Here is a 27,128-nt window from a genome sequence, read left to right as displayed (position 1 = left end):
ACAATGTGACTTTTTTGTCCACTTCCCTGCATACATACAAGTAATCACTGCTTTAATAAACCTCCTGTAATTACAGCAAACACCACAATGGAACTCCAAACAGATAGAACATATAATATTAATAAAATACTATAGGGAGCTCCCATGTCCTTCACACCAAGAATCACAAACAGGAATATTTTCCACTTGTTAATACCATTTATTCATATCAGATTGACTACCCTGGGCATACACCTCCAACAGTCATTTTTATGCTGGGAAACCAGCCATTCCTTTATGTTTGGCTTTAATGAAATGTAAGCCAAGAAGTTTCATTAAGTTTTCTAAGATAGCAATTTCCACCCTGTTGAAGTCACATACACATTTTTGAAGCAATGGCCATATGGATCTCTCAGCTTCTGGCTTCCTTCTTCCCTGTCCCCACAGATACATACCCCAAAAAATCTCAAGCCTCACACCTCCTATCATGGCCTATTTTCCTGAATTCCCTTATATCATTGACTGTGACTCCACTAACGTCATCAGGAGAAACTCACCACTTACTGAAGCATGCTCAGTGAGTCCACTGAATTGTCAACTGAGCCAAAGTGAGGGTCTCCTCCATGCTTATTTATTGCCAACTTTTAGATTATCTGCCTGAAAGCTGACCAGAGCCACCTCATCTGAGAGCAGGAGACTGCATAAAGTTTAACAATGTGTGGAGCAAAGTTTTACCAGTCTGATGCAGAAGCTGCGTAATGGGATGTAGAACACTTGCTTCTAGAGCAAGGTAGAATTTTACAAATTTTGAAATATTAAAATATCTAAAAAATTTGGTAAATATTTCAAATCAATTCAGAAAAAAATTCCCTCTCTTTTTTGACCAACAATAGAGCTGGTCAAACTATTTCAGTTTTTGGAATTCCTATCTTTTTATTTAAAAGGGAGAGGTTTAAAAATAATTGAACTTTCTCCTTTTCCCACACCAGCTTTACTTGCTCCTCAGTGAACAAGGGGTTAACTTCAGCTCAGTCTTGCTATCCTTTTGCACATGATTTTTGAAGAAGGGCTATAACTGTAGCTGTTTGCGAAGCAGAAGAGAGCACTGAGAAGGTTGGACTGTGCACAGTAGATACACAGGAATGGGTTGGAGAGTTTTCTGATTAAGTTGAATTATTCCACAAAGAAGAGACCATGCTGACTGGGGCAATCTACCACCCATCCACTATGGCTGGGCAAACTAATCCAGGAAGAGAGTATTTTTATGGGTTTTGCATGAAATTTAGCACCAACACATTCTTGTATCCTGACTAATGAACAAGAGGGCCATAGCAGACTGTCCCAACACTCTCGCTGACATATATAGACCTTAAGGCCCAAAGGGAACATCATGGTAGTCTACTCTGATCTCCTGCACATTGCAGGCCACATAACCTCATCCCCCGTTTCTTCAATAGACCCATAACTTCTGGCTGAGTTACAAAAGCCCTCCAATCTTGATTTAAAAACTTCAAGTTACAGAGAATCTACCATTTTACTCTAGATCAAACCAGCAAGTGACCTTGCCCCACGCTACAGAGGAAGACATAAAATCACCAGGGCTTCTGCCAATCAGACCTGTGGGAAATTTCCTTCCCGACCTCATAAATGGAGAACAGTTAGACACTGAGCATGTGGGCAAGACCCACCAGCCAGATATCTGGGAAAGAATTCTCTGTAGTAACTCAGAATCCTTCTCATATATAAAGGGACTGAGAATTCTTTTTATTTACAAGTCTTCTCTAACTAAATTCTTTAGAAAGTAAATACCTGGATAACAGCAGTTGTCTACTTTATACTCCTATACATTTCTGGGTAAGAGGGAGACCTCAAGAACTTCCTAATGGCCTGCTTGGAACCATCAACCCCAAGTTAAAAAAAAACCCAATGTTACCATGCTTGCCATCTGGCTCCAAAGTACCATACCAAAGTACCATACAAATCATAGATATTAAGCTACATACAAAGAAGAGCATCACTACAGATCAGAAAAAGTGCCACAGTAAATAGGAAAGAGGACAAAATAAGGGCTGTAGGCTGATTTTTCAATCCAACTCACTTCAGTTCCTGGAACTCATGGCAGAATCCAGCCAAATGTGCTGCAAGATGAAGTCTTGGTTACTGGGAGAACCACCATATCTAGGTTTCAAATAAGACAACATTTTCCCCAACTCAGAGAGACTCTCTTTCAGCTCAGCAAATCAAGACTGCCTTGGTCAAAGGACTGCCAATCCTGACTGAACAATGCAGGCCGGAGAAGAGCTATTCCATTTTATGTTTCCCTTAATCAGGCACAAATACAATACAAGTCACTGTAATAATAAAGGTCTTTTGCCACTTCAGAGAAGAGCTGAAACTGACATTTACAGAATGAATGACTTCTTCTCATTCTTAGTTTTGTTTGAAATGGAACTTGAATTTACGTGCATCATGGCTACACAGAGAACTTTCCCTCAACCAATAAAGAGTGCCGAGAAAACACAGGAAGGGGTATTTCCAAAATAAGAAGGAAGAAGACACATATGAAAAAACCCATATGAAAAATAATCTTTTCTGTTTGGAACTTCAAGTTAACAGTCCTACCAATGCTTTGGATTGCCACATATGTTTGGGTTACCATTGCAGATATGGTCCATCTGTCATCCTCTGAATACTATGATGTCATCAAGATCAGCACATTTCAAATAGTCAACATCTACAAGCCTCCTAGTATTAGTTGGAGTCAACACATCCTTCCAAGCTTACAGCTGTTTATGTTGGAGATTTCAATAGCCATCATACAGGTACCAATCGCCACAAGCACAAAAAAGCACCAGCAGAACTTGTGCAAAGCCAACTAGGAGAAATACAGCCAGGCACTGGGACAGAATACTGTAACGATACCACCCCACCACATTCCGATAGAGGAGGCTTACAGGCATTTCTGTAGAGCCATCCATTCCACGCGGATACTTCCCTGTGTACATCCCCTGCCTTGAAGAGGAGTGTGATGCTCTACTCAAGCAGTATGATTCACCTGGTCAAATTTAATCAAAGTTTTGAGCTGTGCTCACCAAGCCAGATGAGAGAAAAAGACTAAGAACCTGGACTTTACTCGTTCCAGCAAGAAATGCTGGCGTTGTCCAGCAACCACCAACAAAGCTGATCATCTGTGAGTGCTAACCAAGTAGCCAGGCACCGGCTTCACATGGGAACGACACCCTTGGAAAAAGAAGTGAACATTCAAGTCCAGAGCGAGTGGAGGGTGTTCCAAAGGCAACACAGATCCAGAGCTTGCCCCGAACCTTTCACTATTCCAGAGCTGGACAGAATGCTAGATAACATCAAGTCTGGCATGGCTGCTGGCTATGACAATGTCCTTCCAGAGTTCCTGAAAAATCTTGGCCCATGTGCCTGCTCTTGGCTGGCTCAATTCTTCACAAGGGTCGCCAATGAAGGAAGACGGCCAAAAACCTGGCGCATGTCAAAAGTCATCGGCTTCCCAAAACCACTACCTAGTAAAAACCAGGCATCACTCTACACACTGCTTTCTATGTGTCTGAAGGTTCTAGAGCATCTACTTTTACAGCAACCACCACCAGAGGTACAAAATACCTTGAATGTCGAGCAAGCAGGCTTTCAACAAGGTCAAAGCACATGTGACCAAGTACTTGCCCTAACCACATTCATTCAAAACAGGTTTCAAAGAAACCTTGAAAACAGGCGCTATTTTCCTTGACCTCACTGCAACGTACCTCACAGTGTGGCACAGGCGTTTACTTGTTAAAGTATCAAAAGTCCTCCCCACATGGGTTACTGATGCCATTGAACTGCTACTCCAAGACAGACGGTCCAGGGTGCATGTGGGTGAGAAAACAAGTGCTTGGAAAAAACAGATGAATGGGTTATCCCAGGGGTCTGTTCTTGCCCCAACCTTGTTCCAGCTATACATCAATGACCGGCCATCCACCCAGGCACGGAAGTTCATTTATGCAGACAAAATCTGCTGCAGGCTATAGGCTCAGACTTTTTCCAAGCTGGAGAAGACCCTGAGTGACGATGTTACAAAGCTAGTCGACTACTACAAGACCTGGCGCCTTCAGCCTAGCACCAGCAAAACTGTCCCTAACACATTCCGCCTCCACTGTGCTAATGCTAAAAGAGAACTAAATGTCATAATGAATGGCCAGAGCCTGAAGCATACCCAGCATATCGAGGGTGTGACCCTCGACTGAACACTGACATACAATTGCCACCTGAGCAAGATAGCAGCAAAGGTCAAGACATGCAACAACCTTCTCAGCAAATTAGCAGGCTCTTTTTGGGGAGCGGATGCTCCAACCCTAAGGACCTCAGTCCTTGCCATCTCGTACTCAATAGCAGAGTACTATGCATCATGTAGTAAGGAGTGGGTTGGCACACACCAAACTTGTTGACGTGCAACTCAGCTCAACAATGTCTGTCATCACAGGAACACTCTGATTGACTCATCTTCAATGGCTTCCAGTTCTGAGCCATGTTGCTCCCCCCTTACATCGGGGGGGAAGGGGAGATTGCAGCTGAAAAGCTGATTGAGAAGGTGCGTGCCAACCCACACTTGCCCTTGTTCAACGACCCTCGTAGCCCACAAGCCACACATCTTTCACCATGACATCCACTGTGGTTGAGGCTGCCACGCCAAAACATGACAGCAAAGTCCCTGAGGCAGGAAGACTGGTGCTTAACACCAACCACCAATCAGTTCCTCAGCACAGACCCTACTGCTCGCCCGCCTGGCTTCAACCTGCCACGTCATCAGTGGCCCCTTCTGAACCGATTCTGGATGGAGTAAGGCCTCTGTGCTGCCAATCAGCACCGTTGGGGTCTTTGAGAAAATGCAAGATGCATCTGCCATGCAGATCAAACAATGATATACGCATTGTCAAGGAGTGTCCACTAACCAAATTCAGCGGTGGGCTCTGAGAGTTCCACTTGGCCACTAAGAGCGCTGTTGCTTGGCTCAGCAAATACACAAATGCTAAATAAATAAATAAATGCTTCTGATTTTGTCACCGTCAGCATCACCAAATAAGTCAACAATGATTAAAAAAGAAGAAAGAGAGCCTACGAGATCTATCTGAAATAAACCATAAACAGATCACAAATTCTGCAGAAAGCTTACAAAGAGTCTGGGTCAGGTACGAGGAAAGATACTGGGACCCACAGAGGAAGAACAAAGAATGTTCACTCATCCAAGGAACTCGTGTGTCACTCTAGACAGAAGGGATGAGGTTTCGTCCTTACATTGTCCATCGTCTCTAATCTTGGGAGAACCTTGAATGAGCATGAACTGAAGATGACCCATAATGCTCTTTGGTATTATATATATATATATATATGTATATAAAATGGGCCTGGAGAATCTGAGGCCTCCAGCATTTCTATGGGCCCATGAAGTGCCTTACCGGGAAAAGATGCAGAAAGACCAAGCAACTGAAAGCTAGAACTGGTCTTGCTTTACTAACATTGACGATTTCTGAATTTTTTTCCCGTTAATAGAGTAAAATACTAAAAAACAGTCATGACCCACTAAAACTGAATGTGGTTAAAAGAAGACCCTAACCTTATACCGCAGACTTACCTTTCCAAAAAAAGGAAATCAACATGATTGAGTTAACACAAGAACAATGACAACCTTCTGAGAAGGAGGAGGTGAAGAAACAATGGGACACAGACTCAGAATTTCTCCTAGTTTCTCTGGCTGCTGAGCAATCCCTCCTCTTACCTTCACTAACAAGACCAATGGCTCCTAAGTGCAAAATCCAACTCTTTATTCCCAGTTTTGCACAAGTATTCCTGCACATTTTTAGGGGAACTGAATTTTAAAAGCTATCAACTATTCTCAGGTATTTTTGAGAAACAACAGGCAGCTTAATAAAGTATCAATTAATAAAGTAACACTCCAGTAATGCCAATGGCAAAATAAAATTTTTAAGCCGTTTAGGAAAATTAAAATATGTGGTCTAAATTTTAAAAAAGTGACTTGTGAGGTTTAAGAATAAGACACCTTTAATAGGGGCCTGATTTTCAGAAAGTGCTGCATGCCTACCCTCTGGAAGTCATGCCCATTTAAGGTGTCTCAAGTTGGGCACCTTCTGATTGAGGCAAGCCAAATCACTAATTACTTATGAAAATGTAGGCTTATATTTCTAAAAAGCATATGCTTTTCTTTGAAACAATCCTGTCAAATAATGAAAATAACTCCTCATTGTTTAAAACTAGCTGTTCTTCCATCAGTTTTGTCACTTTTTGTAAGATAAACACCAAATTTTGTACGTCCCACACACAGGAGGAAGTGCGGCTAAGTGGAATGAACATAGGATAGAGCCAGAAACAGAGGTCCAATCCTGCCTTTACCATACATTTGCTTAAAGACCTTGACGGAAGTCAAGTCTTTTGATATATGCTCCTCCCTCACAAGGATGTTGTGAAAGATAATTTGTTATTGTTTGTAAAGGGTTCAATGTAAAACACTGTACTGGTACTTAGTAATATTTCAAATGGAGCTGAAATTAAGATAGCTATTTTTGCTTAACAAAAACAAAAAACAAAAAAACAGCTCCTACCTAAAGTAGAGAGTACCTTATGCCAAGACATCTGTTTCTCTGCCAAATTATCAATGATATGAGCACAGCTCTGGGAACAGTAAATGTTTAATAGCTGCTAAGGAGCTAGTTGTTGAACACAACATAGTTGAGAGTCCCACAGAATAAAACTTTAATTTATTTTAAAATTTTTCAGCAATGAAGTCGTGGAGTTAAATAATGCTTTCCAAGTAGATTCCAAAGAATTTGGCCATCAGGTTATAAATTCTATTTTATATTAGGTTAAACTTTGGGCCTGTAGTACTTAAAAATGTCTCTCTAAAGATTATATTGATGACTAAGAAAGAATTTAGCATAATTTGTAGTGAACAAATAAATACTGATGCAAGTAAGAATTTTACAGCACTGCAAGAGTTTTTGGTTTTTTTTGCAGCTTGACAAACTTGTTGAGAAACAGAAAGAAACTCACAAACGAATGCTGGAGCAGCTTTTAATGTCAGAAAAATCACACAGACAGACTCTGTATGAGCTAGAGGATGAGAAGAGGAAGCATACAGAGTATATGGAAAGAAGTGATGAATTTACAAGTTTACTGGAACAAGAACGAGAAAGGTAAGATTGCCTTATATTTGTTTACAAAATGTTACTTAATTCGAAAATTACTTCTAAATAGTTTTCTACTTTCTTGTTCTGCATTAAGACTAAGACCAGAAAATATCTCCAAAACAAAATGTTTTGAAAATCATACACACACAAAAATCACCAATGTACACAACTCTGTACAGCAGGTGAAGTGTGCCAATAAGTTAACAGATCCTCATCCCAAGCAACTTACAGTTTAATATTATAACAAGGACATTATACTACAAATCAGAAAAAAGTGTAAGCACATTATAAGCTAAATGCAGCATAGAACTGATGTATCTTTCAAAGTTTTTGAAGGAGGTTAGTGTCAGGACAGTACGAAAGCAGGCATGGAGTCTGGAGTGGGGGAAGGAGACAAAGTAAGTCTCCAGAAGAGATATGGACAGACTGAAAGGAACAGAGACAGGGTAGAAAAAGGCAGAGAGGAAGTTATTAAGGGCTTTGAAAATTCGGAGAAAGCCCTTAAGCACTTGCAGACCTGCAATGGTATCAAAACAAAACTTTCTTTCTAAGATGCAACCCTGAATTGCCACAAACATCCTGCATAAGCACAGTATGAAGATTTTGCACTGGCTATCACAAAGGAAGGATCAAAAGAGTTTGATATCATTTACTGTCTTTAAAAAATAACTTTTAAAATGTCCCGCCTCTGTGAAACAGCAATTAACCAAGAGGTACAGGAAAAAATAATTGAGGAACGTATCCTATTCCCTGGACAGCTACTCCAGAAGATATGAGAATATCGTCTCTATTTCCGTTTGCTTAGGAACAGCTTCCAGATGGAAATGTTTGGGTGTGAGAACGTCAAGCCTATTCTAAACTCACATGATGCATAGATAATTCTTCCTCTGCTTCGCCTGTATAACATCATGTTTCATGTATTTTGGCACTGTTCGCGACTTTCACTCTTCCTGCTGCTGCACCTCTCTCATTCAGGTCTATCACAGACAGCATCTAGGCTTTCTACCAAGGACAAAGCCATACGTATGGAACTGTGATTTAAAAGTAAATGCTATACACATAACAGGAGAAAAAATTATCTTATTCATAGATAAATATAAACAGATGTAGAGGGACACGGACACAGGAGGCAAAGAAGAAAGAACAGGGTCCCCAGGAGACACACAGTGGCGTTTTCTCCAACCAACATATTGTAAAATGTTGATATATCAGGAGCCAAAAAACAAAACGGACAATGTTTTGGTCTACACCCTTCTTCCCAAACACACACGCCTCTCTCAAAAAGCAAGAGAAATTCACTTCTAAGGTCCTGAGCACAAGAACCCAAGATACTAAATGAAACAAACTGTCATCAGCTATACCCAAATCTGTGGGAGTGTGCACGGAAAGAAAGCTAAACTCCACAATTCTTGTTAAAAAAAAGGGGGTGGTTGGGGGTAGGGGGGGGATAAATATAGGATTAAGAACCTTTAGGAATAATAAATAATAATAATGATGATAATAAAAAGACTGTAAAGAGTTTACCACTATTATCTGCAGCATTTAGTAATATCTGTCAAGGGAGGAGACGGGAATTATTGAGGTGACTAATAAGACCTTAGAGCAGTGGTTCTCAAAGCCAGTCCGCCGCTTGTTCAGGGAAAGCCCCTGGCACGCCTGACTGGTTCGTTTACCTGCTGCGTCTGCAGGTTCAGTCGATCGCGGCTCCCGTCCTTCCCACAGCCCGCATTGGCCTGGAGCGGCGAACCGTGGCCAGTGGGAGCTGCGATCGACCGAACCTGCGGACGCGGCAGGTAAACGAACCCGTCCAGCGTGCCAGGGACTTTCCCTGAACAAGTGGCGGACTGGCTTTGAGAAACACTGCCTTAGAGGCTATAATACTAGATTTCAGATTAAGTCCCAATTTCTGTTTATTCTTTGGAGAACTCATTTTATGTGGAAAACCCTAAAGGAGTGTGATGTCACATGTTGAGCAGAGTCCAAAATGTTTGCCAAGTGATGTTGCCATCAAGATCTCTAAGCAATTGCCTGCCATAGTGGGGGAGGGGGGAAATCTCACATAAGTTAAGGTGAAGCTCCCTTAATGTTATGCTGTACAGCTTGATGTTTGAAACACACACACACACACACACACCATATTTTTTTCCCACTTCAAAACTCCCATCTAACTATCAATATTCTGATTACCTGAATTTTGCATTAGGCTTGTGAACAAGCAGAGCTATGTGAAAAGCTTCACATGAAAAGCAATGCCAATGATTTGGGGCTTTATTTTTTATTCTATTTTTAAAAAGCAGCCAGTTTTTCATCAATGCAGTTTAACAAATTTTCCACATAAGTAAGAGGCAGTCTTCCCCTTTAAACGTGAAAAGTAATGTAACATTTCTAATATTATTTCCATTTCAAAGCAAAATCCAGAACTTTTGTTCAACTAAGTTTGTCTCATGAAATAATGAAACTACAGTGTATGCAAGAAGGTTTAACTTTGGAAGGGTAGCGTGTATGAAAGCCAAATGGGATTATGAATAATACAGGATTATGCATCCAAAATAATACTTAGATCCCTTGGAACAGACTCCAATTATGCTGGAGCACTAGAAACTGTCATTGAAATGGTAGTGAGACCATCAGGAACTATCAGTCAGCTGCAGCTCTTACTTATCGTTGAGTGCCTTTTATCACCTTTCAATCTCAACAGAAAGCAACCGTCTCCTATTTCAAGGTGCACAAGAGCCAAGAGCTGAAATGATGAGTTTTCAGTGACATTCCTGGTGATGAATCAGTCACTTATTTATCAAAAAAATATAAAAACCACTAGTCTCCACCTTTCCGCTGAGGTGGTTTCCTCAGACATTGCTTTTCTCTTGCAAGCAAACAGAGCTTATGGTTTGATCCTGCAAAATGTTGAGCACGCTGGCCCTGATCCAACGAAGCACTTAAGCATATGTTTAACTTTAATCATCATAGGAGTAGTTTGATTGACTTCATGGGATGGCAACAAGACTATTTGTAAATTGCCACCACCAGAAGTTTAGGCTTGCAAGAAGACTAACACTAGCTCTCTAGATGTGGGAACCCATCTTGGGTGGACTTCCAATGAGACATTTGCTGCTAAAATCTTTAGTTTTTTGTTGTTGTTGTTTTTTAAATCTCCTTTCTTGTTGCCATCCTGTGACAACCACTCCATGGCCTTCTCTCATTAAGAAATACAAAATGATTTCCAAATTGCATCTTGATGGTTAACATCCCCTTTCTGAGATTTACAGTAAGTATCTGAAGACACATGTTGAATTTATTTTTCCGGGGTTGTTTTGCTTTTTGTTTTTTTAATTGCTGCTGGTTTGTTAGTTACAGGAGGAAAAATTAACAATAGTTTCATTACCTTTATTCATTCACAGTCACATGTGCCAATTTTATATTAAACTTATTTTACTTATTAAAAACCTAATAAAATAAACAAGAATTATTGCAAATGCTGCAATAATAAGTAAATGCTGGTTTTTCTTTCTTTATTTTTTAAAACTCAGCCCACTGTATAACACTTGCTCTTTGCAATTCTTACCAGCCAAAAAAACAAGTAGAGTTTTGTGAAGATTATGGGGGCCACTGGGCAACAGGGTGGGGACAATGGACAATAACTGGAAATGTCTTTCCCACATATAAGCACAAAGTATAACCAGTATGTGTCCTGGCCAAATAGGAATGAATTGGAATTTGTAATGAAAGAGGTGCCAGGGCTCAAGCATTTTTTATTTTTTTATTTTTTTTACTTTCGTAACTGATGCGGTAAGCCCAGAGGTGCCTGGGCTATAAACTGCCAAGCCTAAAGTGCCGGGGCTGAACCCTGGCAAGCCCTGGCACAAATTAAGCATGGATTGGCATGAATCCTACGGACTCATGGCAGGGAGTAAGTCGTTGTCCTATGCCTGCAGAGGAAGGGTGCTGTTTTTTTCTACTGGAGCCTCCAGAATAGGTAGAGTCAGGGTGAATTTGATTTAAATCATGATTTAAATCACTAGTCAGGAAGACTCAATTTAATTAGGGATTTCTACATAAAAGTGCATTCTTGTTGGTTTTTATAACCTTAATACATATTCTTCACAACTCAGAGATAGATGTAGGTTTCATTTTCAGAAGGTAAACACTATACATTTTTTAAGTGATTTATTTTGAAAACTTTTCAGATTCCTTTTACAGCTATATCAGGAAATGAATGATTCTTTGGTTATTACATTTACAAAAGGTAACTGAAGCAGATATTTATGAAGTCACTGGGAGGAGAACTACTCCAATTCAACAGGTCAATTATTAATATTTGGAGGATTTTCTTGCCATGCTGTATTAGGAGGAGAACATCACCAGACAGACATTTAAATAGTTTTATTTAACTCAAACAACAACATTATGTATTCTGGATTTTTTTCTTCAACAGCAAACATAATATTTTAACAAAACAAGCATACGAATTTTTGAATTTAGTTAAACGTTCAAGTTTTTTAAAATCAGGTTTGTTTTTGTTAAAATTGTTTTTAACTAAAATAGTTAAATGAAATATTTAAAAAACAAAACAAAACAAAAATTGACTATGTCAGCCAGGTCAACATGAGAAACTTAAAATATTGGCTTCTGCAGCCAACTCAGTCATCTTCACCTTTATTTTCCTGTTTGTTCATAATCTGGAAAAGAAAAACAAGCTTTCCTGCTTTTTCAGATCCCAAACGACTTTTCAATTTGGAATGAATTAGTCCAAAGGAAGAAAATGTTCTTTCTACACCAGCAGAAGAAGCTACTGCTGTTAAAAGTGAGATTATCACTTCAACAGTCTCTGAATCCAAGTGCTTAAGTGACTTCCAACAGTTCACTGGTGTAACTTTAAAACATCATCAGCAAACATATATTTCTTGAATGGTTCTTAATCCCAAACTGGATTCTCTTTTACTGCCTGCTGCCATTACAGGTTTTCCCTTCTAGTGAGAGAATGACATGGTAGATCTCAAATCAATGAAGGCTACACTCAGAAAGATCTCAAGACTTCTGCAATACGCTGCTCAAACAGTTTCACTTTTGTGTCTACTGCCTGTCCCTCCCTTCTCACATTTATCTCCAGACTTCTTCCCCTTTTCCAGATCTATTCCGCCCGCAACAATCTTCTGTTCATTGAACTTTTTGAAACATTGCACTTTTAAAGAGAGGTAAGGGACTGACTCTGTGAACACAAATTTGCAGAGGAACAATAGCATTGAGGTCTGTTATTTCTCACCTCTAAATATTATTTATTTATTTAAAAACATTTTTATCTCTGGAGATGCAAACCACAGTTTGAGAACTGCAAAACTAAGCATCTCTGATGGTATCTTCTAGACTGAGCACTGAGTCCCATTGGGTAGATAGAAAGATTATCCTAAATAATCTATACAGATGCCCCTGAAACCCCATAAGATTGAGTCCCTAATCCATGAACGATTGGAACTCATTTACAAAACTTTTCTTAAACATTACATGAATATATTGTCTCACACTATAGAATTATAATTTATAATCCCAATTCCATGATGAGATATCTTTGAGCTATAATGTATCTTAATTAAAACTATCTTCAGATAGGTTTTTTCCTCAAAAAGCATTTTCTCAATTAATTCTGATTTAAATTTAAAAAATTCAATTTTTTGTATTAACAAAAAAAATTGATTTTTATCCACCCGGGTAGAGCCCACTCTGTCACCACAAGATCTCTGCTGAAAGTTGTCTGTATGGAGACTAGACGCAGGCCCAATGCTGAAGGCAGTAATGAGCCATGCAGCTGCAGTTATTACTATTAAGAAGGGCAGCACCTGCACAACTGCAGCACAAGAGCTGTGGGGCTTGTTTACAGGCCATTGCAGGCAAAACATAAGATTAAGGAGGATTGCTACGTTGCACCTCTAAAACCTAAGTTTGACTGGGGTTTGACTGCGTGGGCATCTTTTTCTCCTGACCATCCTCCCTCCCCGTTTTACATCTTATCTTCATATTTCATTTCTCCTTTTTCCCACTCCCTATTGCTACAAGATTTTACTTCACATCTACAATGTGCTCAGGGCTGCAAAAGGCTGAAAAAGACATTCTAGTCTAGAAGAGCTTACAGTCTAAAAAAAGCCTTTTTCTTGATTTTCCTCTCATACGAAGGGGATCTGATGGGAGGGTGAAGGTAGTGGGGAGGAAAGAGCATAAAGGCAAGATGTGCATTCCATGCTTCCATACTGAAAGAGGAAGGGGAAAAACAGCAAGGAATGGAACTTGCTATAGAAATCCACTCTGACTGACAGTTCTTTTACCCAGTGATGAGTTGCCAAAATCTTAACAACGGGTTCGCTCCTCACCCCACGAGAGGGTTGTTGCCCACGCCCGGCCCCCGGGACTCCTGCACCATCCAACGCCCCCGCGTTCCTTGATGCCCCCCCCAGGACTCCTGCCCCATCCACCCCCCTCCCCTGTCCCCTGACTGCCCCCAGAACCGGGCAGGAGGGTCTCGTGGGCCACTGTAGTGGGTTCCCACCCCTAAGAGCCAGAGGCACCTGCCAGGGGGCGAGGTGGGGAGTCCCAGAGGTGCTTACCTGGGGCAGCTTCCAGGAAGCATCCGGCAGGTCCCCCTGGCTCCTAGGGGCGGGGGAGCATAGCTGGGGAGGAGCGGGGGAGCGGTCGCTCCCCCACTGACCACTTCAAAAGTGGCGCCTTTGGTGCCGACTTCCTGGGTGCTCCGGGGCTGGAGCACCCATGGGGAAAATTTGGTGGGTGCAGAGCACCCGCTGGCAGCTCCCTCCCCCGCGCCCAGCCCCAGCTCACCTCACCTCCACTCTGCCTCCTCCCCTGAACCCACCGCCCCGCTCTGCTTCTCCGCCCCCTGCCCCCCCCCACACACACACCAGTTTCCCGCGAATCAGCTGTTCGGCAGGAAGCCTGGGAGGGCTGAGAAGCAGGCAGCAGCTTCCCGCTCGGGCCAAGAGTGGCGGAGGTGAGCTGGGGCGGGGAGCGGTTCCCCTGTGCTCCCCCTCTCCCCCTGGGTTACCTGCTGCGGCGCGGGCAGCCCTCCTCGCTCCCCCCAGCCCCAGCTCACCTCCGCCTCCCTGGGTCTGAGCGGGAAGCCGCGGCCTGCTTCTCAGTCTGCTCCAGCTTCCCGCGCGAACAGCTGATTCGCGGGAAGCCTGGGGGGAGGGGGGACGGAGAAGCAGGGCGGGGCAGCACGTTCAGGGGAGGAGGCAGAGGTACTGTAAATGTAAGATCAGGTTTATTGTCCTTAATTTTGACATATTAAAGAGACACTTTATATGAACAAAAATACCATACTGTATCTCTTACACTTGAGAATCCACTACCCTACAACAGTTGCCACAATTCATATTTTCATTTTAAACAAATTCATCTTCTTTGGTATTCTAAGAAGCATGACACTGTCTATATAAAATGATACAGCAAAAGTAAACACTTTTGACTTATTTTTATTCTACATGTGTAACCAGCAGTTTTTAATTTCATGCACACTAAACTATTGTTGGAGATTGCATTGTACTCAAATGCAATCATTTCCTTTCGGTTTTTTGGCAATGGGTTATATATTACATATGCCTGAGACTATGTCTTGCAAGTTGTGAAATGGATGCCAGATCTCTATTCATTTGACCTTTTTCATGGGTATCTAGTGTTTGTAGGTGAATGAGTGAGACCCACCACAAACACAACTTTAGCATGGTAATTCTATACAACACCCCAATGGGATAGGCCTACTACTTAATACCACTGAGGCATAAAGACAAGCTCCAGGAAGTGATGCACACAGATTAATTACCTCATGCTAGTCTATGAAAAACTGTGTACCATTACATAGCATAACTTTCAACAGATGTTGTGAAGCTAAAGTCTTGTCAAAATCCACATGATTCAAAGGTTTTCACAGAGTTCCTTGAGCATAATGCAGGGTTGAAATAATGATATAAATACTTTATCTTTTTTTTAAATGAAAGTAAAATCAAAGAAAGTAAAAAGTCAGAGGTAGAAGAGCTTTTTGACATGATTAAGAACTCATTTTTCTGTATGTTAAAGCAACAGAAAAGCATTCATTAATTCAATGTTATTTTAAAATGTTCTACCTATTACAAATTTGGAGACAGGTCCAAGGACTGTAAGCCAAGTTCATTTCTGGTGTACCTCACTGAAGCCAGTGAAGTTAGAGACAGGAATTAATCTGATATTATTGTTTATTTATTTAGATTTTTGAATAATTAAAAAGATGCTTGTCTACAGCGCTAGACATCCTGAAATCAATTAAAATCATAGACAACATTGCACAATACAAGGGAAGACCTCCATCCGCTTAAAACCTTAAAGTAAACAAACCAATACCTCATTTCACCTCAGACCCAGTGTCATGCCCTCTATTCTGCTACCCTCCCCACATGGCTGGGAAAACAGACAAGCCTTGTAGCATGCCCTAAAGGTCAATGGGTTTAGACTGTTTCAGACCAAGGAAGGGGAGTGAATTAGTACGTCATGTGGCCCTCACAAAGAATGCCTTGCTGGTAGCTCCAACCAGTGATTGCAACCATAGCGGTAATTGCCCAAGGAAAAAGACGGTCTTTCTAGTTGGCAGGTACCAGAATATTTAAGGCTTCATAAAACACCACGAACTCCACACAGTCTACCTGGAACTTAACCAGCAACCAGCGCAGATCACTGAGCACTGGTATAATGCATTTCTCGCAAGATGCTACCTTCACCAATCAGGTATTCACATTCTGCATCACTTTAAACTGCTAAATTATAGAGGTGCAATGCTGTCACTATAGTTAAGGTTGCATCAACTACTTCCTTTTAAAGGTCAACCTTTCTAAGTCCTCTAAAATTGACATGCTTAACTGGTTTCCTCTGAAATTTGGTGTGTGCCTCAGGAGGGTGCAGGTAGGGTTAGTGAACTAAATATAGACCTATTTGAGCTATTGGTTGTGAAGATATAAACACCACCCCCCGAACAGCCATTTTTCAAAAAGTTTCTAGGCAGGGTTTTGGTTTTGTTTTGCTCAGAGCTCAAGATGAAACTATCACTGTGATGAGGGCCAAACTGGTCTCACTCAGTCAAGTAAGGTAGTACATGGCATCCACTAAGTCTTTGGGGGACCCAAATTGTGAACATCATCTAAGAAAATGGTCACTTCTTCGCTCACACAGATGTGCAGGCTGGAAGGATGACAGCATGCCTGCACCAATAAAGAAAAAAAACAAACACGAGTGGGTTTCCATGACGCCACTTTAAGGTTGCCTGCGTAGAGTGACAGAGTTTGAGGCCAGAAGCGACCACCAGATCATCTAGTTTGACCCTATCACAAGCCAAAGCTGCCACCACTAGCCATCATCCCCCTCCCCCCAACGACCGAAATTAGACCAAAGTATTACAGCCCACATGAAGTTTGACTATTATGTCCCACAGGCATAGGGGGGACTAAAGTGCACCAGTGCCCGAGGTTCCTGCAAAGGCAGGGAAATGACTAAGTGACATACACCCAGATGATCCTGGCCAGTGACCCACACCTCCAAGGAAGGCAAAAAAACCCGAAACCCTCCCACTATCATTGCCAATCTGACCTGGAGGAAAATTCCTTCCCGACCCCAAACATGGCCATCAGTTAGACCCAGAGCACATGGGCAAGAACCAGCCAACCAAGCACCTGAAAGAGAGTATACTAGGTACCACCTCAGACCTGGGTCCATCCCACCGAATGTCCCATCTCCAGCCATAGACATCCCTGATGCTTCAGAGGAGGGAGTTTAAAAAAGAAATAAAAACACACACAGAATACTTTTTCTGAGGGAGAGGCTGAGGGGGGAATCCCTTCCTGACCTCTGCAGGTAGCCGGCTGAAACCTTGAAGCATTAGCTTTTAGGAACATAAGACAAATGGGAAGTGAGCCCCATGTCATTGATGCCTGCCCCCCCCCCCACCACTCCAGCATCACAAGCAACCCAGTCATACAATTGCACTCCTAAATTTGTTCCTCTCTCTTAAAACTAATTAAGCTGTTTGCCCCCACAACTCCCATCAGGAAGTTGCTCCAGAACCTTACCATTCGGTTGCTTGGAAATCTTATAATTTTCAGGTTGAATTTGTTCATGGCTAGTTTATAGCTATTTGTTCTCGTGCCAACATTGTCCTTTAGCTTAAATAGATCTTTATCATTCCCAGTATTTGCCCCTGGTGGTTTGAGGGAACGGGCTGATGCCACTGCCCTACTGAACACTCCACCACTGACATTTCAAGTCTGAACCTTTGCATATCTGTGCAATAAAGATATAATAACTCATGTTGCTTGCTGCAAGTTGTCTGTGTTACAACATTTTTATTTTCTGGAGTGGTTTACTATGAACACAGTGGAATAGGCAGCAGCCAGCCTAAAAACAATTTGTGTTATACTGGGTGGGGAGGGGGAGGAGTGAGATAGGGAGTGGTGATATGACTGCCAAGGTGTTGGGCAATAAAGACGGGTGGTACGCAAGCCTTGGGATTGGTTGTTTGAGAAAACATGTATTTTACTAGTCCCTGGGTGATCGTGCATATGTGCGCACACAGGCAACTTCCTGATCTAAGGGCAGATTAATGTGGTACTTCCAAAGACACATTGTAGAGGACATTTGAAACTGATAGTGTGGATAGGTTGGGTTGGGATTTTTTTTGTCCTTTAATAGTGTTGGATGGAATCCTGTGGGTGAAAGTGAATGGCGTGTGAAAGGAAGTGAAGAATTTGTACATTTCAGAAACTCTGGCGCTTACAGAGTAAAGGTATGTGTGGTTACTGGGGCATACAGAGGCATTGCTGAAAGAGAGCAGAGTTAAGGTTGCAAGGGCAACCTTATTTGTGCACTTCCAGGTTTTCAGAATTTTGAGTTTTCTTCAACTCAAAGCTCTGCACGGGGACAACATACCACCAAACAATCTTTGGCTCTGCAGTAACTCTGCTGTTTTTTCATTGAGTAAGACTGGGAGTGTTGCTCCATGTACAGCACATTCTAATCTCAAAACGACTAAGGCATGGATGGCTGCAATAGGGTCTGTGACCAAAAGAAGAAGCCATGCATTTCTGGCTAATTGGCAAAATGTGGCACTAAAATTTCCAAATGGGCATTTGAAAAAACGTTGGATGTACAGAAAATCTTTAGTTCGTTTCCTGGGATAGAAGAAGAAGGTGACAAAGCATTACCATGATTTTCCAAAGTAAGATGTTGTCAAGGGAAAGGTTATATGCGTGTCTGAGAAGGAAAAAAAATAATGTAGTTAAGATCTCTTCCTTGTAATAGAAATATTGAAGTATAGTGCTATAATTAGTCTTATAACTTAACAAGCAGAGAAAAATGACCATGAGAATAGATAGCACAGGCCAATCATCAGTCAACCAGGCATTCAGTGTAAACTCGTAATTAAGTTTCCTATGACATAATATGAACTTTATGTCTTGGCTACAAAATCACTGGAGATTTTTACGTATATTATATACCCACCCACACAAACGTTCTAATGGATTACATGTATGATTGAAGCTTTGTAGGAAAATGAATGCCACAATGCTTGTAACCTGTACTTAAAACAGCAGTTTTAAACACAGAAAAAACAAACACAAACAGGAAAAGGTAAAGTGAATTCTCAGCTCCAAATCTGCTGAAAACAAAGATTACAGTCAAGTTTTTTTAAAATAACCCCAAAATTTCCGTACATGAAAATGCAACTTTTCATGTGTCCACAAACATTTTGTTCCTTCAGTCTGTAATGTGTACTGTGGATGACATCCAAAGCAACGCCGCACACTCAGACAAGATAATACATAAATGTACTCAAAAGTGTGAAGATCAAGCAGGGCGACTAAGCTGAAATAGCAGTGCATAGTACTTTAACCACAGCCTGTCCCATCTTTCCAAAGTAAAGGCATAAAGACATATGATATGTGTACATGCAGAAATAGCCTCTTGGGTATTACAAAAATAGACAGACAGACAGACTGTCAGGATGTTCCATTTCAAAATACTATATTAGGGGAATGGATGGCTCACGGAATAGGAACTGGTACAGGAAGATGTATTAGATCACTTAATCTCATCCCTGACAATGCAGGATTGCTCTCCAAAATACACTGTCTCACTGTCTACTGCTTTGTCCAGTCTTGTTTCAAATGTCCTAAGCTCTTTCACTCATTCCCCTGGACAAGTGTTCCTCACCATGTAAGTTATGTAGAAGATTTTCTCCTCTATTATTCATCATAAATTTTCCTTTTCCTCTATTTCATCCCATTAATCCTAGTTAGAGCCCTTGTACTCTTTAAATATTTGTGGACAGTAATGTCTCCAATTTAGTCATTACTAAGCTAAGTTGTACATTTTGGTCATCAGCTGAAATCAGTAGGCAATAAAAGGTAGTAACCTGTATGCAATGAGTTTGTTGTCTCAGTACACTTCCAAAAGTCCACCTCACTTGGGAACTCAGACACTCAGTACCTCGCAGAATCAAGGTTTAAAATTGACACACCTTTGTTGGCAGTCTGAGAAGAAAAGACAAGGAATGAAAAGGCAGGGAGACTGTACCATTCCTTTTACCCTAAACAATCAGGTCAAGGCTGAGAGAGAGAGAGACGCATATCAAAGCTTGAATTGCTGATCCTCATGTGACAGTTCTGTGGACAGAAGGCTTCAGTGTTCACAGCTGTCAATCCAGCACCTTTCAGCAACAATAAAATTCACTTTAAAGTGTAAAAGAAAAATTGCTGTGATAGTCTGAGTGTGATAGGCTGACAAATATAGAAAAGAAATCAAATATTTCTCCATAAAGAAGGCATATTTTTATTCTCCCAAGGGAAACTTTCAAAAAATTAGCTAGAAATACAGTTATTTTGCAAATGTCCAAATAGCTACCCAACCAGTTGGAATGAAAATTAAAAAATAGAAAACAGCAGAAACTGGATAGGAGAGTGCAAACAACAGAATCTCAAAATGCCCTTTGTTACAGGCAAAAAAAAAATCATTTTTTGTATAGATTGTACCATTACAGGTCACATCTAACTTCCAGGCTCATAATCAGTTACATAGTACTATTGTCAGTCCTCCCTTCTCGCCTTCTGTGTTTGGCAAAAGGGCAAACTCATGGAATCCAGAAAAGTAATGGGCTAGCTAGATGGCATATCTCAATGAGCTTTGATCATAGGATTGCCTTTGACAGCTTGTGCTTGCATTCTTGTATCCAGAATATTCTGTGCAACACAGAAGAGTATTGACAGTGTCAGCTTGGAGACTGTCTAGTTGAGTTAAGTTATTATAAAAGGTCACTAGTGAGACTGCTCTTCAGAACAGTAATACTTTGTTTCTGTTTTGGGGACGGCTCTGAACATACATATCTTGGGCTAAGTCCTGAAAGCTGCGGTACGCCTGCTACTCATGCTGACTTCAACAGGAGTTGCTGTTATTCAACATCTCTCAGTGTTTGGTCCATTACCTAACATGATAAAATTACTCAGCCACAGTATTTTGAGTCAGCAACACATTCCGACGAATCATGACGTCTTTACACAAGGCCTTACCCTGTAAGGCGCTAAGTATGCTCAAACCCCACTAAAATCAACAGTTGACATCATCCGGCATCTTGCAGGAGGTGCTTGGCACCTCTCAGGATCAGTCCCTCACTCTTAACCAACTCCCACTGAGGTAAACAGGAGTTTTACATTAGTAAGGACTAAGAGAGGACTTCATGATTTGGCCCATGGAGAGTACTGTGAATCAGCAGTTGATTTGCTCTGTAACAGTTTGGTTAACAAGTTTCCTACAAATGCCCAGCAATAAGGAATTGGATCTTTGAGTAAAAACAAGATTCTTCAATAGAACTGGGGCAGTTCACTTTGGCATTTCTAACACCACCTTCCCACTGGTACTCAGGAAAACAGAGTACCTGGCTACTTTCTGTTCATAGCTTCTTTAAAGGTCAGATGTGAGCTAAGGGAACATGTCAGAGGCAGCTTCAATTAAAGCTAATGGAAAAACAAGACAACAGTTATTTATTTCCAAGAAAAATATAACGGTATTAATAGACAGACTTTTTAATACATTTTAAGCTACCACTAGCCAAGCCATTTCTGTGCATGAAATAGCAATGAGAGGCATTATGGAGCTTTTGCATTTTCCTCTGAAGCACTCACCATTGACCATTGGGAGGATACTACACTTGTTTTGGTGTAGCAATTCATGTCTTCCTGGGCCAAATCCCAAAGTACTTACTAAATATCTACACAGTCAAATGCCAACTGAAGTCAATGAGACTTTGCCTATGCAAAGAAGAGTGAATGGTGAATGAGGACCTAAGGATGGCATTCTAAAGAACACTGCTTTAAGTGAGTCATTTGCAGAGATGTAAGCCCTGCAAGGGATGTTCTGGAGAGTAGCCACCTCTAGAAAGAAGTTTTTGATAATTTGGTGCAAGCTAGCACATTCAACCGATACAAATATTTGGTCTTCAGTCACACCTTTATGAAGCACTGCGAAAAGCATAATGTGGTAGGGAGGAATATTTTATTTCTGTCTTCCTCTGTGTTTTCCCAGAACCTATCACAACAGGACCCCGATCCTGCCTGGAGGCCTTTGGGCACTACTGCAACAAAAATATTTATTTGGTTTTGGGAAAGGTGCACCCATCCGATGCTCTTAGTCTAGGTGCATTAAAGACAACAACAAAACTTAAGAGACAAGTGATAAGTTACCAGCCCTCCTCTCTCTTCAAGCTGTTGAAAATGATGAATACAACCCTACTGAAATCCCATTACATCCAAATCTAATTGCTCCTTTCTTGAAAGGCTGGGAAAACAGATGTTCCTGCATCCAGATAGCGGAATAAAATCCACTAGGAACAGGAAAATTCTTCCAACTTCTCTTGCAAATGCCCCTGCTGCCCCATTTCAATTTGCATACAACAAAATACTTAGGATGTCAGGAGATTGGAAAACTGTTAGTAATGTACAGTAATCCGACATCTAAACTCATGACTAGTGAATTTCTTTTAAAGTCAAATGGCCTGATTTTCAGGGCTACACAGCACCTGCAACTCCCTTTGTAGCCAGTGAGTGCTCAGTAGTTCTGAAAAACCAAGTCATTAATTTAGATGCCCAGGTAGAGAATGAAGTGCTCATGTGAATATTGAACCTATATTTAATTGGGGGGACTATTAGAGAAGATCTCTCCACAACTGAAATCCTGAAAAGCCTTTTTTGTTTGTTTCAATAGTCTTGCCAGCAGAATTCTGAATTTACTTGCATTCTATCAGATGGGAGAGTGAGCCAGTTCGTCTTTAACTGGCTTTCTAACAAGAAAACTGAGAATTTTGATGACATATTTGGATAAACATGCTCACTGAATAAAGTTACTTCAGCTTCTCTCTCTCTTCAGTGTTCCATAAACCTCTGAAATCCTTATAGACAGGATGTAAGCTAACTTTAGCCAATACAAACTAAATAAACTTAATGAAAACTCAAAAGGACGTTGTAAACATGCTTGTCAAAGGCTTACTATTGGAATACAGTGCTACAGCCATAAAATCTGAGTTATTAATCACTAGTCAATCACACCTCTTACTGAAGCATCATGCCTGTGTAGATCATCTTCATTTCAGAACTAAATTTTCTCCTGATCTATGAATACACACTAACAGACAACACTGTAACTCTGACTGACAGAGTTTTGAGGGGTCACCCCAATGAAAGGAGACTGGAGATAATCACCTGTACATATGTCAGGATTTTTCTTAATGTGAAAGCCTGGCCTGGAAACAAGTGATGGTTGATATATCCTATTTCAGCTCCACATACAAGGGCAAACACTGCGCTAATTTATATCCTCAAGAATGCGGCCCAAGAAAGAGTGACTCGTTTGAAAGACCATGGTCCAAAAGAGAATGAAACAACAGGATTTTCATCACTCTTTGTCATTGTTGACATCAAACATCACACACCCAGTGTCCCATTTGTTGAAGAGAATATTTTGCAGAGTTCTAGTACTGATTTGCACGGGTTCCCACTCCTGTAAGTTTTGCTTTAATTTCAGGTATGAAGAAACCGAAAACAAAACTCTAAACAGTCATGTTTCATCAGCTTTCATGTCTAAACCATATGACACTATAAATTTTGCATGAATTCAGTCTGAACCCACAAATCATCCCAGAGTTGCCAGACAGGCTCTCAAACTTAACAAATCATTAGAATTAACCTGGTCTGAATTTCATGTTTGTAACTCAATCAACGTAGCTTAGACCTACTTACCGCAGGGTCCACACTATGCAATGACTCTCCCTACTCGTCTCGATCCGGTGGAGTACAGGAATCGATGGGAGAGTGATCTGCAATCGGTTTAGCAGGTCTTCACTAGACCCGCTAAATCGGCCACTGATGCATCGATCGCTGCTCATCGATCCCCCGGTAAGTGCAGACAAGCCCTCAGAGATCTTGGTTTTCTTAAATGAAGCATGCAATCCTGTGGTAGAGACTTCGGAACAGAGCTACAGTCCACCTCAGCATATATCAGCATTATAAATTAGTACTTGTATTTAGACTAGCTATGTTATCTGCATTACAGCATCACCCAGAGAAAGATAGTTACTCAAAAAAAAAATGCATATCATAATAGTTATTTTCCTGACAAAGGAAAAAAACCTTGCTTACTTTAAATATGTAGTGCTAAGACAGTGCAGTTCTATTCTGAAAGGTTACTACATAAAAATGGCACCTCCGAAATCAACATTCCTCACTCTGGCACCTCCTTTTCTCTGTGTGTATTAATTTATATCTGCTGACTCAGTGACAAAAAATAAGGTTTTAGTGCTTTTAATTTCTGTAAGCCTTACAGCAGAATTAGTACAGCTAAAAAAGAAACACTGCTGGATTTGTGCACCAACACAATTGTTTTCTCAGTTCCAGTCAGCTACCCCTGTGCAAACCCATTGAGACCGTACAAGTGTAATAGAGCAGAATCTTTTATTTCTATGAGGATGAACAAGGAGAGACCCAGCTTAACTCTCGGATCCCAGGCAGAGTTTTTGCAGGTCTTGAAGTTAGCAAACAACCCACCCGTAGTGACTTGATGAAAATCATTCAGGGGCAGTATGGATGGAAATTCCTTTCACACAGGAATTAGTTTCCAAGGAGAACTACACCAACTATTTGAAGGCATATAACGTCTCTAAATGCAGAAAAAAGTAGGGTGGGGTTTTTGAAACACCTTTGTGACTTGGCACAAGTCACACTGTTTTCAGTGGAGCTTGTACTGCTGAATCACTTAGGCACTTTTGAATATCCCACCCGTAAGTAATATGAGCCCATCCAAATGAAACCAAAAAGTCAGGAAACCTCATTCTTGTTGTAAGCTGCAGTTCTGCATTAAGTAATACTATTTTCACGAAGTTTAACATTCAATCGCCTGCCTTACAACATACGAGTAAAAGAGATAGCATCAAATATACCAACCTCCTCGTTTCTGAGGGTTTGAGACGGGGAGAGTTGTAGCAGCATCTAGATGAACTGTTTTACTTTAAAAAAAAAAAAGCACGCTTTTTTTAAAAAAAGTAAATAAATAAAAAGGTGCAGTGAGGGAGTTAGGAGTAGGTGTGCCTTTAAAAAAAAAATCTGTATTTTAAAAAAATATTTAACACCATGTTTTTAAGCATTCAGCATCTACAACCAGGGTTGTATTTTAAAGCTCAGCTCCCATCTAGGAACCTAGCAGGTCCTACTGAGGGCAATACGAGCTGCTGAGTGCAAAGCTCACTGGAAAATCTGGCTCCTCATTTTAGGTGCCTATGTGGGAGCTTAGCTCTTTTGAAAATTGGGCTATTAAAGATTATTTCTGGTAAAGTCACAATATAGGAAAGGTGGTTTAAAAAAAAAAGGTAAGTCATCATAACTCTGGCAGAGTCATCTGAAAGTGGCAGAGATTGCTTCACAGGCCCTCTTCAACAAGAATCAGCAATGTGTGTAACCAGGCAAGAGACATACGTTGACACGTATAAACTCCCAAAACCTGCAACAGGGGCTGCTATGTACATCTTTTCCGTGAAGATCGTTCCTATGCTTAATAGCAATACAGCAATACAGACAGTGTGGGTGGGAATGCCCAGAGCCAGGATATTGGTGAACACAAGGGGCAGTCTACCTTGGAGCCGGAGGGTTAATTTCCAGCCCAGGAAGACAAACACATTAACTTTGATTGAGCAAGCGTGCTAAAAATAGCAGTGTTGCTACAATGGCATGGGTGGCAGACAAGCCACACAAGTGCTTACCTATAATCTCAAACGGGACTGTATTCGGGCAGCTAGCCAGCGGTGCCACGGCTACACTGCTATCTTTAGCACACTTGCTGAACATGAGTGTGCATACATCTACCCAAACCGGAAATTACAACTCCAGTTGCAGGGTACATAGACCCTAAGACAGCTTTTGCAAAGTAAATTCATGCCCATTTGGAAAGCCGCACCACTTTCTTGTAATTGTCAGATTTCTGTCCTTATTCAGTAAGAAAATCTTCTTTAAGATGTCTTGTCTACTCAACTTTCCTAATTAGGCCACGGAAACAGATCAGGAAATAACTTGCTATGTGGCTGCAAGTCATCACCCGTCTCTATGCCTCAGTTTCTCCACATATTAAATGGGGATAATGATAAATAACTAAAATATCAGCATTGGAACATTCTATTACCTTTCACAAAATGCACCAGAACATTTAATATGAAAAACACACAAGATAAAGGCGTACACAGGAGTATAGGCAGTACAGATTATGGGGTATAATTAGCATACACATTACTGTTTAAAAATTATATTTTTAATGAGTTTATTCCTTTTGGTCCATCTTTCCTCATATACTTCAGTTGTTAAATAATACATTAAACATTCTAGTTCTCTTAATTCTTTTATTCTTGCCATCATTTTTATACATGTTCTATACATGTTTTGCAACTGATGAAATACATTCATTGCCTACTGTCACAATAATTCTAAGCATGTATCTTTGCTGCATTTAAGTAAATCAGGCCATTTCTCTGACACCACAACAACAGGGACTGGGGGAGTAAGTTAACTGAATGACTCCCGAATCAATTTTTTATCATAGGCCTTTCAACTTGGGAAAATCCTAGAATCCTCTCAAGTGGGTCTTGTGGTAACAGGTTGCTAACGGGATTTATGTGACAAAAACCTCAAAGCAAACAGGAAATGTCACAGCAGGGATTCATGCACATCACAACTAACCAGAAACAAAACAGACACTTTCTCATAAAAGGTCCATGATTTTAATCCTAAAACTCTTTTCACATATGCTTACTTGGATGTTTCTGGTCTAATGGTTAGAGGCACACCACTGGGCCTCATAAGTCCCGGGCTCTGTTCCACACTTTGTCAGTGACCTTGGCAGCAACTTATTTAACCTCTCTCTGTCTCAGTTTCTCCATCTTTATGATAGGTATAATACTTACCTCAAAGGCAATATTATGCTGAAATAATTAGGAGCAAATTGTGCTGTGGGATATGCGCACCTCCCTTTGGCTTCAGTAGGAGTTACACATGCCCATTCAAGAGCAGAATTTGAGCCTCATTATTATTTAAACATAGAAATCTGTGAGGCACTTTACAGAATAGGCAAACATGATTTCTAACTGCCTAGGGCAGGGGTGGGCAAACGTTTTGGCCCAAGGGCCACATCTGGGTATTGAAATCGTATGGTGGGGTGCAGGAGGGGTGTGGGCTCCAGTTGGGGCGGGGGCTCTGTGGTGGGTCCAGAAATGAGGAGTACAGTGTGCGGGAGGGGACTCTGGGTTGGGGCCGGTGGTTGGGGTGTGTGTTGGGGGGGTGAGGGCTCTGGCTGGGGATGAGGGTTTGGGGTGCAGAAGGGTGCTCCAGGCTGGGATCA

General features: G+C 41.1%; 2 protein-coding genes and 1 long non-coding RNA gene across 5 annotated transcripts in view; 1 reads left to right on the top strand and 2 right to left on the bottom strand.

Moving 5' to 3' along the window:
* The window catches only part of CMSS1 (cms1 ribosomal small subunit homolog), a 361,068-nt gene that overhangs the window by 245,485 nt on the left and 88,455 nt on the right, over positions 1–27,128 (bottom strand). The window lies entirely within an intron of this gene.
* FILIP1L (filamin A interacting protein 1 like) overlaps positions 1–27,128 on the top strand; it is a 284,630-nt gene that overhangs the window by 184,892 nt on the left and 72,610 nt on the right. For both annotated transcript variants that reach the window (XM_037908272.2, XM_037908258.2), the window contains exon 5: positions 7,015–7,193. In XM_037908272.2, coding sequence (XP_037764200.1) covers positions 7,015–7,193 — 179 coding nt within the window. The remainder of the gene's footprint in view (positions 1–7,014; positions 7,194–27,128) is intronic.
* On the bottom strand, positions 2,391–11,628 carry LOC122464155. The gene is made up of 3 exons (XR_006288075.1): positions 11,475–11,628; positions 7,760–7,766; positions 2,391–2,402 (listed from the first exon to the last, which is right to left on the bottom strand). It is a non-coding gene; the product is annotated as an uncharacterized LOC122464155 (long non-coding RNA).

Source organism: Chelonia mydas, chromosome 1 (assembly GCF_015237465.2).
Source record: "Chelonia mydas isolate rCheMyd1 chromosome 1, rCheMyd1.pri.v2, whole genome shotgun sequence".
NCBI classification, from domain to species: Eukaryota; Metazoa; Chordata; order Testudines; family Cheloniidae; genus Chelonia; species Chelonia mydas.
The sequence above is the reverse complement of the archived record's forward strand: the minus strand, read 5'-3'. Positions and strand labels throughout refer to the sequence as shown.